Here is a 12,402-nt window from a genome sequence, read left to right as displayed (position 1 = left end):
ACACACACACACACTGTACATACAGTACAGGCAGTCACGTAGATCACTGGTAGGAACATATGTCACATTGACATGCTTTAACCCTATTATATACTGGGCCAATGTACGCTGAACCTGCCTGTGTGTGTGTGTGTGTGTGTGTGTGTGTCTAGCCATCTGGTAGATCCTGGATAGCATTGCAGTACTGTAGCATTAAATCTCCTGTGGGGTTAAGGGATTGACACACATACACAGAGTATTTTCTCTGTCTCTCACTCTCCCTTTCACCCTCTCACTCCGTCTCACACTCACACACACACACACACATACTGACTCCTGTTATACATACACAAATCGTATTTTCACGCCATCCTACACACTGCATAACGCACAAAGTATTTGGAGATTTTACCAGACACACAGCCTCTGTGTTGCTCCTGTAGTGTGTGTGTGTGTGTGTGTGTGTGTGCGTGTGCGTGTGTGTGTGTGTTAAGCCGGTGCAACAAGCTCTAAAACTAATCTGTCCCGGCTGTCCTATTATCACCTTCTATGTGTGTGTGTGTATGTGTGTGTATGTCAGTGCATACAGTATGTAAGCTGCCTGTATCATGTGTTAGCCTATATGCATGTTACTGTAACCTAAACACTTCTTTATATAATCATCTACAAATTGAAAAGTTACAGCCAGTGTTCTAATTTAACGTTTTTTTTTCTGTTTAAACTTTAAACTTTTGTCCCGTAGTATTTCATCTCCTGTATTTCTGCTCCCGTAAGCAATTTCCTACGTTCCCAGAATGCCTTTCAGCAAAATCCATAAACCCGTAAATCTCAGGGTCCAAGCCACACAGACCAGTGTGACATTGAGGATCATCTGTTCTGCTCCATCCCGCTCTCTATGACTCTAAATTATTATAATGAATATTTCCCACCTCTCAAATTCAGATTCAATTGGCTTTATTGGCAATGACATTAACGCTGTACATATTGCCGGAGCAAGCGTGTAGACATTAAAAAAGGGAAACATTAATTTGAAAACATATATACTGTCATAGAATATAGATTGCTGCTGTCTCACACTGTCCTCCCCTAATAGGACTGGTAGTTTTGTCTTCATCTAATAGGTTAAGAAAACCTTTTGTTAATTTGAATTTATTAAAATATGCTTGTCTTCTCATTGCTGGGAAAGACGACAAAGTAAAATGCGGAGCTGTGTATTGCTGAGTATTGCATTGGGAGACCTGGAGAAATTAATAATGCAATACAGTAAAACAAGATTTTATATATTTTATATACCTGCAGTAACACAAAAACTGTTTCCTCTACTGTAAATCCAATAAAATTAAATTGTTTTGCTCTGAAAAATCTAAGTGCATTTTCCTTTTTACTGCTTGATTGTCACTAATGTCATTATAGAAACATCAAAACTCTCTAAATCACCCATTGAAGCTCAGTCTGCAACAAATATTTCTATAAAAATCTATGACAAATTGCCCAGTTTTCCCTGATTTAACTTATCTTTCAAGCTGGTGGCATAAAACTTTGAAGTTAAGTAGCCGTGCCCTGGCTGATTAATAGTGTTTCATCCATTAAACGCACAAACAAGAGATCATGTTCTCCGCCTTCATTCCCACAAATCCTGACTTCATTAATGACCGCTAACTGAGACCAAACAGCTGTTTTGGGGGGATTATGTTGTCAGACACTGTAAATGATACACAGCAAATACTTGTTTTGGAGCCTAATTTTCAAGTTCTTGACAGTTTTTCTTCCCCCTCCTCCTTCCAGTCTCCCTGCAGGATATTAACATGCGGAAGGCCTTTAAGAGTAGCACCATCCAGGACCAGCAGGTGGTGTCGAGGACCTCCGTCCCCAACCCTGTGGTGGAGATGTACCACCGCTGTGACAAACCTCCTCCGCTCAACATCCTCAGCCCCTATAGGTCAGTAACTTGGCCTAATTGTGTTTAAGAATTTATTCAGCTTGCAGAGTCTTGCAAAATATGTGTAAAACTCTTATTTGTAAAGATTTAGGGGGGGGGCATGTAGCATTTTATTGTAAGTCATAGTTTTAGATGTTTATTTTCTACCTTCCAAGCAGGGATCACAGAAGTAGTTTGATTAACTTCAAACTGTTTGGATTCTTATTGGAAGATATTGTTGTTATATCTTGGTTAAATCTGTGAGTTGATCACATTTTACTACTATTGTAGCAGAAAATACCTATTTAGCCTAGAATGTGGACAGAAAAGCTCAACAATATGCTCCAAGAAACACAAGAAGCAAGCAAGGCAAAAGGCTATTTAGGTGAGGGGGCAGTTCAGCTCTCTAGTGCCCCCTCTTCATTTTAGGTTCTTTCTCATGTGGCTTCATAAATCATCTTTGTTGTTCTAATCCCAACAAACCTCCCAGTTTTAACACAATCCCTGTTATTAAAAATAAATTAGTATCATTTTTGTATTGACTCTGGTGTTCAATACAGATTAGCCAGTTAAGTAAACTTTCATGCATCCTGCTCCATCCCCCCCTGAACTCACATCCACTCCCACCTCCCTTGCAACGCACGTATCCAAACATTATTTATGCCTTTTTTTTATTTTCTCTTCCACCCACTTTTCCCCCGTACAGGGACGACAAGAAGGATGCACTGAAGTTCTACACCGACCCCTCGTACTTCTTCAACCTGTGGAAAGAGAAGATGCTGCAGGCCACCGAGGACAAACGCAAGGAGAAGAGACGGCAGAAGGTACGGATGTGTATTAGTGTGTGTGTGCTGGTCGGTGGAGTTAATTTGTATGTGAATGTTTGTGAGTGCAAGTTGGTGGACGCTGGCATGCTTGTATGTGCGTATGCTATGGGCCCGATGTGTGAGGGAGCGTGACAGAACAGTAAAATAAACTCATCATCTGCTTTAATTTGCTAATCTGTTTTTTTTTTCCTGCCTAGTTGTGTCTTATTTTAATGGTGTTATTTCATTTTATGCATTCCTATCTTACTGTACTCACCATTTAGCTTTGCTTTGTTCTGTAATTGGTTATTGATACAGCAGCAGTTGGGCAGGCTCATTATCCAGAGACAAATAAATGGCCTAAGGGGAATACAGCTCTAAACAGTTTATAATGTTACGCCATATTCACATAAATTAAATGAGTCATTGGCCTTTTTCACAGAAGTTATTTTGATGTGCTACAGCAGGAGGAGCACAGGGGTAAATGATGGCTGAATTCCATTTAGCTGCTTCAGTTTCAGTCCTCGTATTGTTCATGTTGGCTCACGCTGTTATGATTTACATGCTTACATGATTTATATGCTGTGTTTATATTGTATACATATATAAAACATACTTTTTAGAGGTTTATGTAGCTTTGTAATATGGAAATATATAATTAGGGACCTGAGAGTTTTCAAATATACAGTTTGAAAAGCAGAGGTGATATTTTGACTCATACAATGTTCATTTACATTTCTACATGCAATGAGAGGCATGGGATCAGTGGGTAAACAGTATTGTTTCTTTATATATTTAAACATGTATTATAATTATATTTATTTGCAAGAATCTGGCGATATGATACATATCACGATACAGGGGTTACGATTCAATATATTGTGATAAACTGCAATACTGTTAGTAAAAAAAGTTAACTTTTTTATGCAACCAGAACATCATGGTCCTCACTTTACGTTTACAACACAAAAAGTCTTTGGGGGAGGGGGTTAAACACAAAATCACTACAGTGTTTTTGAGAATCGTTAGAATATCACGATACAAAATGTCGTGATACAATATTTTTTAATATTTTCCTTTACCCCTAATTTAAACCTAATTCCATGTTTTTTAATTCATGTTAAGTTTTCTCTCTTGGAATTTAGAGCAGTCTGAATGGTGGATAATAGACACTGTATTCTTTGGATACTAAAGGATACAGATAATGTACAGAGTGGGCGACATCGATCTCTAGGAGCAGCGGGAGGTTTGACTAATCAGCAGGGACTCAGTTGGCACCCTTGTGAGTTAATCCAGCCATGGATATTTGTTCAATTCAAGAGGGGAAAATGATCATTTTGACAGTTCTGTCTTTTCCATTTAGTTCTATGTGAAGCTCTTTTGTGTGTTCACGTCTAAGACCAACATAATTGGCGTAGAGATTTAAATATTTCAGAGCTCCCTTTCAGTGGTATTCCCCTTTGATTCGAAGCCACTTTAAAATGCCACGTTTCCATCAGATCATTTCTGAACGACGGCTGCTGTATGTGTTTGCCGCACTTTGTCAATATTTCTGTTCAATTTAATGCTGCTCACATTTTTCTGTTCCCTCCCGACAACCTGGAAACTCGGCAGAATAAAATCGCTTCAGAAACAAAGTAGTTTTCACTCTCAGAAAATAACAGGTTTGAATACCAGGAGACGCTCAGCTGCAGGAGGAGTTGTCATCCTTCTCTACACTCTTTCTCTTCCTCCTTCCTTTGTCTAATTATCTATAGAGACACACACCCCACCCTTCCACCTCCACCTCCTCCTCCTCCTCTTCCTCCTCTGCTCAGTCTAACGCACCAGCTTGTCTTTCTCCCATGTTTCCATAGGGCTGTCCGGCCCACCCTGACAGGCCCCACTCCAGACAGGCCCCACCCAGGAGCCCCCTGTCCATCTCTGTAAGACAACCCCCGACCCCTACCCTGCCCCCCTTTTTCTTGCCCCCCACCTCACTTTACCCCTGCACACCCCACTAACACACAATACACACCTATTATAGGGGATGTACGAACTCAGGTAAGACACACGAGATGCATGCATAGGGAAACACAAAAGACAAGCAAGTGGTTGTATTTCTGTAATGTTAAAAGACACAGACACACACACACACACACCTTCCCTTCTGTTTGTGTCCGTGTTTGTCACGTTGCGTTAGCTTGCCACCTCACCCTCTCTCTAACCCTCTGTGTTTGGTTTGGTTCCTGTCTTGTGTTCCCAGAAGTTTTTGGCTCTGTTGTCCATCGTCCTTTCAGTGTTTGTTGGTGGGTGTAATAGTGACTGGGTGGTGAGTAGACTAGTGCGTGTCTGTGTGTGTCTGTGTGTGTGTGTGTGGTTGGTGAATTTACCCCATGGTGAAGGAGCTGGTGATGGGGTCCTGTTCTCTTCCTCTTCCCGAGAGAAATCAGTAATCGATGACTAAGATTCTCTCCACTCTTCTATCTTATCTGTCCTCTTCTGTTTCGGTTCTAGGAGCAGCAGAAGCAGGTTGAGGACCCGGGCAGAGAGGTGAAGAAGGTCAGTGAGGTTTAATACACGGTTATCATTATCAACTGGCAATAGGGATTCATACTTTTCCCCGAATATGAGACATTTTCTGTCTTGGGAACAGAGGCACACTATCACAGCGATCCTGGGAAGTGCACTTGTTTTTAAAGGACCAGTGTTTGGGATTTAGTGACATCTAGTGGTGGAGCTGCAGATTGCAACTAATAAATACTGCTCACATCAGTGATAGTATTTGACGAGCTGGGAATGACAACGGGTGTACTTGTACAGCCAGTGTTTGGTTTGTCTGTTGTGGGTTACTGTAGAAACATAGTGGTTCAACATAGCGGACTCCATGGAAGCGACCCGGGATGTTTGTAGATAAAAACGTCTCATTCTAGTGATGACATACCTATGATTATTATGCAGTTTCTGCCAATAGATTCTCCTAAATGTTACACACTGGTCCTTTAAGGTTGAACACTGGTCAAATTACAAGTAACACTAAATACAGCAAGGAGAATTATGCTTAAACCTCAGTGTATTATTTGGTCATATTAATAATCATTTAGGCAAAAGAACGGCATTTATGCTAATTCGCATTAGAATTATTCTAATATAAACTCTACAGGCCTGAACTTCACTATAGCTGCGAATATTATGAAATGCCAAGTTAATTACTTGTGACCTGTCTGCTGAAAACAGCTTAATGGAAGTGATGTTTGACAATGCTTTGTGTTGCCTAAACAAATGAAATTAATTACATTCAAAGACATTCTATTAAGCTGAGTGTTATAATTTAGAGGCTGACTTTAGGATAGATAATAGAGACCATTAGGGAATAAAAAGTAAACTAAGTCTAAAAGTTAAATTATAACAATGAACTAAAGTTCATTTGGACTTCTGTTTCATTCACCACTGCTGTACACACTGGTGCTACACATTAGCTAATGGCTGAATTGAGAGAATCACAAAGGGGCTGAAGAAGATGTGACACAGATATTAAGATAGCCGACGGTGAACTCCGTGAACTTGGCTTTTTATGAGTAAAAATTGAAGAGCAGAGACCATTTGCCAGTGTGGAGAACACTTTTATTACTCCAAAACCATCTTCAATAGAAGTATATTAAAGCAAAGACATTGAGATACTCTACAATGCCCATTAACACTGTCCCTAATGGAGAGGTACAGCTGGGGTAATTATCCAGACCACCGCTAGTGAATACTGAAGTGACAGTAACAGATGTACTGTAGTCCTCTCAGTCTAAGCTTTAATAACACCATACCTTCCATTATTCATTAGTTAACAGACACATAATGTGCCGAAGAAAGTAATAAGTACTTTTCACTCACTGTTCTTCCACCTTTTTTGAAGGTGCGTAAGGCTCGTAACCGGCGTCAGGAGTGGAACGTCCTGGCCTACGACAAAGAGTTCAGACCAGACCCCAGGCTCACCCCCTCCCCTTACCATGGCATGTCCTCTGAAGGCTCCCTGTCCCCTGATAGCAGGTACACACACACACAAACACTCACACTGTCCCTATATGTGTGAGGTTTTCCTCAAGGATCCTGTTGCCTTGTCACAATGTAACCTGACAACACATAAACGTCACTGTTTTTTTATGTGGAGTCGTCTCTCTCCGGTGACCAGGGATGACAATACTTGACATGAGTGAGAATACGTGTGCACACAATTGGGTCAGAGTGTTAAGTATTGGTGTTTGAGGGTGAGGTTTTCTGCACTGGGATGATATACAAACTGTAATTTTAGCTGTATAAAGCTATAAATAGTGTTGCTATGCTATAAATAGCATATAGTGTGCAGCTTTTGTTACTCAAGCACTCAAAGTCTAAGAATTACACACATTTGAGCACATACTTGTAAACGGAGATGCCTACCTGCTGTTTCATTTAAAGCTCTGTGCTGCCCTCTTCTGGAGAAAGTGATTCTGAGCATATGAATTTATATTTCATGTGGATTTTACGCTTTCACATTTAAGTCTTTCTAAGAAAAGATCAAACTTTGAGGAGAGATCTGATCACTGCTGCAGCAAAACAGGGATTCAGGAGGAAATAAAAAGTCAGAATGTAAAGTGCAAATATTAACTTATGGGAAAGTTAGATTTAGTCAGTGCTGTTATTTATGTTTTTTTATTAGTATTTGTTTCTACATTTAACCATTATGTCCTCACCTTCCTTCCAACAGGTCAATGGCGTCCGACTCCTACCCAGCCAGCCCCAACCACCCCTCCACCCAGGCCCCCAGCGCCGTCCACCCCACCGACCTCCACGCCAGGGACCACCTCAGCGCCGCGGCCCAGACTCAGTCACTGGATCGGGGTCTCAGGCCGGCAAACCAGCCCCCGGGAACCGGAGGGCCACCGGCGGCAGGGCGACACGCGGCCTCCCTGGGCAGAGCCCCATCAGGACACGGGGTCCAGGGTGGTGGAGATCCAACGGTTAACGGGCCGAGGCAGCAGTCGGTTAAGGAATACCGGGCCGGGCACGGGTAGGTTTACTCATTTAGATGAGGTTTTATTTTTGTGTTAAAGTATCTTTTTCTACAATCTTTTGTGTTGATTCTGGTTCAAATCTGAGAGCAACCAGTGTTCTGATGGTGTTGAAGAAGCTGGAAGAATTCATAAAATGTCAAAATAACTGAATGTTAAGCAGTATTTCAAGCCCACTTTTACCTTTTTCTACTCTTGATAGCTAAATGACTGCAGTGAAACATGATGTTTAAACTGTAAAGGCCGAGCTAATGTCAACTGCCTGCCGCTTCGAATGTTAAATAATGTCAACTCACCTTTTCAAAATGTCTCTTTATGACTTTTCCTAGACCTGACACCCATAAAAACCAGGGACATGAGACTAATGAAGTCCCACATTTACCCCTTAACACTTCAGTTCATGATTTATTGTTCTGCAGTCAATCATCAGTTTAGAGAAAAACTTACATATTAAAAATAAACTAATTATTGATACACCTTTTCTCCTTCTCCCCCTCTAGCGGCCAGCCCTCCACCATCCCAGAGTACTATATCCCACCCGCCCCTCCCCCTCCTCCCCCCAACCATCCCCTCCGCCCAGACAGCATCGACTCACCACCGCCCGCCTCCGCCGCCGCCTCCGCTGTCCCGCACCATCCTCCGGCCCTCTTCCGCCTGCCCTCACTCCTTCTCCTCCTCCTCCCCGGCCAAACTACGTCCCTCCCCGCCACCCCCTCGGGTGCGCCCCCCTGCCGGCTTCCTCCACCTCTCCGCCTGGAGTCCCTCAGGCCTCCAAGCTCACCCATCGCCGCGCACGGCCGCCTTGGGGACAGTCGGCTGTGGATGCGGCGCCCGCGTCGAGGAAGTCCACCATGCTGGGGATGATCCCGATGAGCGACGCCCGCTCCGACCTGCTGGCCGCCATACGTAGAGGTAAGTGTGTAGTTAATGTTTTAAACAGTTTATATTTAACACTGTATGAACAAGCTATTGTTTTTTTACTAGATATATTTATTTGTATTAAATAGGCTACTGTATACTGTATATGTGCTGAGTTAAGTGATTCAGTTTATACCACATATATTTGCATTTTTCATTAGTTTTTTATTATTTGGTTTTTAATTTTTGTTTTCAATTCAGTTAGTTACTAATTTTAGTTGGTTTTATTGTTTAAAAATTGTTGACTAAAGGACTAAACTAAAGATTTCCTGTGTATTTCTATTTTCAGTACCAAAAATATTTTTTCAATTAGTTTACATTTTTTTTCTAAAAACTAGTTCTTTCTTTTTTATTTCAGTAACTAAAATGTTTTTTAAAACTAGTTTTAATTTAGTTTTAGTCCACTTTAATATTCTTGGTATAGGTAGTATAAGTAAGTATACATTCTTATTATAATTTTAAAAAATTACACCCAAAGGTTCTGAATTTGAGAATTTATTTTCACTGACTTGAGGTGAGTTTACTTTCCCTTTAAGTAAAGTAATAAAAGTAACATAAGTGACCTTATAAAGCTTTACCAAAGAAATTTGTGGGGTTAGAACTCTTTAAAACATCATGCATGACACCTGACTGCCGTTGTTCAGCTTCTGCCGGCCGTTAATGCCCCTGCTCACTCCCTCCATCCCTCCTTCCCTCCCCACCACATCCTCCCTTCCTCCCCTCCAGGCATCCAGCTGAGGAAGGTGCAGGAGCAGAGGGAGCAGGAGGCGAAGAGGGAGCCCGTCGGCAACGACGTGGCCACCATCCTCTCGCGCCGCATCGCCGTGGAGTACAGCGAGTCCGATGACGACTCCGAGCTCGACGAGAACGAGTGGTCTGACTAAATATGTAAAAAAAGAAAAAGAAAAGATGAGCGTAAAAGAGACGGGGGCTCGGTGGGTGGTAATGACCGGGAATAGGAGGTGGGGGGGCATTAAGACACTGAGGTGGAAGTGAAGGGGTGTTATAAATAAAAATATGAATCATACATACATTCACATTCACACACAAACACACACACTTACATCCTCTGTTGCAGCCTCCCTGAACGTTTAGCACTTCTGCGGCAACAGGTTGGTTAAGTTCCAGCTTGCTTGGTTGCCCCTGACAACACCTATTCTTGAACTGAAGACCTAGGGGGTCTGTGCATCTAACCACCCAGGGTGTATGGCGCAGTAAACACACACTCACATTCACACCATTTCAACACCCTCCCGCCCCCGTCTGCTCATTTTTAACCACTAACACTCAGCTGTGAAAAGCAATCGCGCCCATTCCCCCCCTCCACCCCACCCTACATATTTGAGTGATAATAATTAGCAATATTACGAGCTCTCAAACTGTAGGTAGGTGGACCCCCAGTGGTTACGGGGGAGGTAATGTGTTTACAAAACACATGGTATAGCACAAGAAAATCTAATTATAGTGCAATCTTAACTTATCTGCCAAATGTCGAGAAGGAATTTATGAAAACAAGTCATCAGGGAAAGAATAGCTCCTTAAGAGGATCACTCCGCCTCTCCAGGACGTGCCTGTTTTACAAAACATGCGCACTCTCCTTGAGAGACTACACTGCCGGTGTGAGAGTTTGGCTCATTGGTCACCAACATGAGTCGATAGAACCAGCACAATTATGTGTAAATGTGTAAAGGACATTACAGTTGAATATATAGCATGTTGGTTAACTGTCGCTGTATTTCAATTTTTCAGACATAATTTTAATGTCTGAACCCGCTGGGAGAAATTACATCAAATGATGGATAAAAGTCTTTAGAGCTGCTAAAAATTGGACAGGATCCCGTATAAGGTGTTAAGGATAAGGAAGTGAGCACAGTTAAAGCTAAAGACTTTTTTCTATTGGTTTGTGAAAGACTTACTGATTTAGATTCTATTTAAAGAAATAAATTTACAATAAGACACAGAATGAAAATCAAAACCATGTGTGATTTGTTGAAAATCTTTATATTTTGGATAAAATCCTCCAGAATTGCTTAAAGATCCAATCTGTATTTTGTACTTTGATGAAAAATCCTTAATTTGGTGATTCTCTACTGCAGTTCAATATTCAGACCAGTTTTACGGCTATAACTGATGTGTCATTAATAATTTAGGTTTAATTTTTAGTCAGTTTAATACAAGACCTATAAATCAATTGAACCATAATAACTATTTTGTCTTTTAAATTTTCGGGACAGTGACTGTGTTTTTTACGTCTTGTATTTTGCATCAACTTTTTTATTTAATCATTTGTTGAAATAAACTCATTGAGATAAACATGAGATCCGTGCACCAGAAAACATATAATATTAAGAAATATATATGTATATATATTAAGAAAAACAATTACAAGAGTAATATTTGAAAATCTTTTACAAGAAATGAAAGATTTTAATTCTAACTTAATCTATTTGTGAAGAGCATTGTATTTTATTTTTTCCCAATTTGATGGAAAAAAGCTTTATGTTAAATGTCCTGTAACCTGGCATCATGATTACCGAACATACACTAGGAGGATCTACAGGGAAACAAGCGATGCTGGTTCTCTTTTGGTAAATCGATCAGAAGGCCGAACTCTCATAAAGCCAGTGTAGTCAAACTCACACCTGTTTAAACATTGTGACATACAATAGTTCTCCCAATGAAACTGTGACGAAAGACGCCACCCCGCCCAGGTTTACGCCGATTTGGGAAAACATGCGCCACCGGCACTTGTTGAAGCTTGGTAACGACTCATCATTTCTGCCTCCATATCACAGCATTGAACAGTAAAAGCAAGAGAGCGAGCTTATGCCATTATTTTGGTATGTTCTTTTTATTTTTTACTTTGAGTCTTTTTGTAGTCAATCATAACATGAAGCCTAACATTTCAGCCAGTGACTGTGTGCTGTGGTATTGGTCTTATTATAAACGCTTCTACACTTAACCACACCGGAGCCGCACTCACAAAGCTTGTCATCCTGACCCAGGGTCAAAGGTCAAGTCCGCTCCTTCGTATGACCTCTCAGCTGACCCCTGGGTCAGCACTGCTGTCTGTGGAGGCTTTGTGAACGCAGCCCCCTGAACTATAAATACATACGTGTAAGAGACTTGCAACAGTAATCTACAGTATATTATCTATCTCTTTTCAGTATAGGTTTGGCTAATCCTCAGTATGAGCTGATTGGACTGTAGTGTTTTTATAATGTGGTTTTTCCTTTTAAAATGTGCTGCAGTGAGTTGTTCACTTTGGTTTATTTTAGGGTTTTCTACTCAAGGCCAGGATTGAGGTTAGCGGATAAAACAAGAGAAGCCAGTTAAAGTTTTTTTATTGTTTCTACCAGATGCACCTGTTGTTAATCTAATCTCGAGCCAAAGGACCATCTTAAAAACAGGATTCAAACAGCATTTAATGCTCGATTTGTGTGTTTCTTAATAATAATATGTGTGTTTGTTTCAATTTCCTGTCCAGAGCAACATTGATTTTTAAAGATTTTGAAGGTCTTTTTTTGATTTTGGCATTCTGGGAAGCGTAGTGTTTCTCATCGATTTTAAAATTTTGCCCCGACGAGGCACAGTTTCCTCCTTTTTTAATGTGAAAGATATTCACTGATACCGTTTAATTTCTGGACTTTAGCAGTGGTTTCTATTTCTCCATTTATGTTATCTTGAGCGAATTGGATCTGGGCAAAACATGCACTCGGAGCGGTTTCTGATATTCTGGGAACTCGGTCCCACTAAAAAG

The 12,402-nt window shown here is 41.0% G+C and overlaps 1 protein-coding gene across 1 annotated transcript in view; it reads left to right on the top strand.

The window, feature by feature from the left end:
* Positions 1-8,309, top strand: part of zgc:109889 (uncharacterized protein LOC553542 homolog) — a gene marked incomplete at its 3' end in the record, with an annotated part of 15,257 nt that extends 6,948 nt beyond the window's left edge. The window contains 7 exon segments of the mRNA XM_035675851.1: positions 1,765-1,918; positions 2,604-2,721; positions 4,560-4,628; positions 5,200-5,244; positions 6,590-6,723; positions 7,421-7,723; positions 8,225-8,309. Of these exon segments, the coding sequence (XP_035531744.1) occupies positions 1,765-1,918; positions 2,604-2,721; positions 4,560-4,628; positions 5,200-5,244; positions 6,590-6,723; positions 7,421-7,723; positions 8,225-8,309 (908 nt within the window).
* Between the last annotated feature and the right edge of the window lie 4,093 nt (positions 8,310-12,402).

Source organism: Morone saxatilis, unplaced genomic scaffold (genome assembly GCF_004916995.1).
Source record: "Morone saxatilis isolate NCDOM2014 unplaced genomic scaffold, NCSU_SB_2.0 Contig4, whole genome shotgun sequence".
NCBI lineage: Eukaryota > Metazoa > Chordata > Actinopteri > Moronidae > Morone > Morone saxatilis.
Note: the sequence above shows the minus strand (reverse complement) of the source record. Positions and strands in the feature narration are given on the sequence as shown.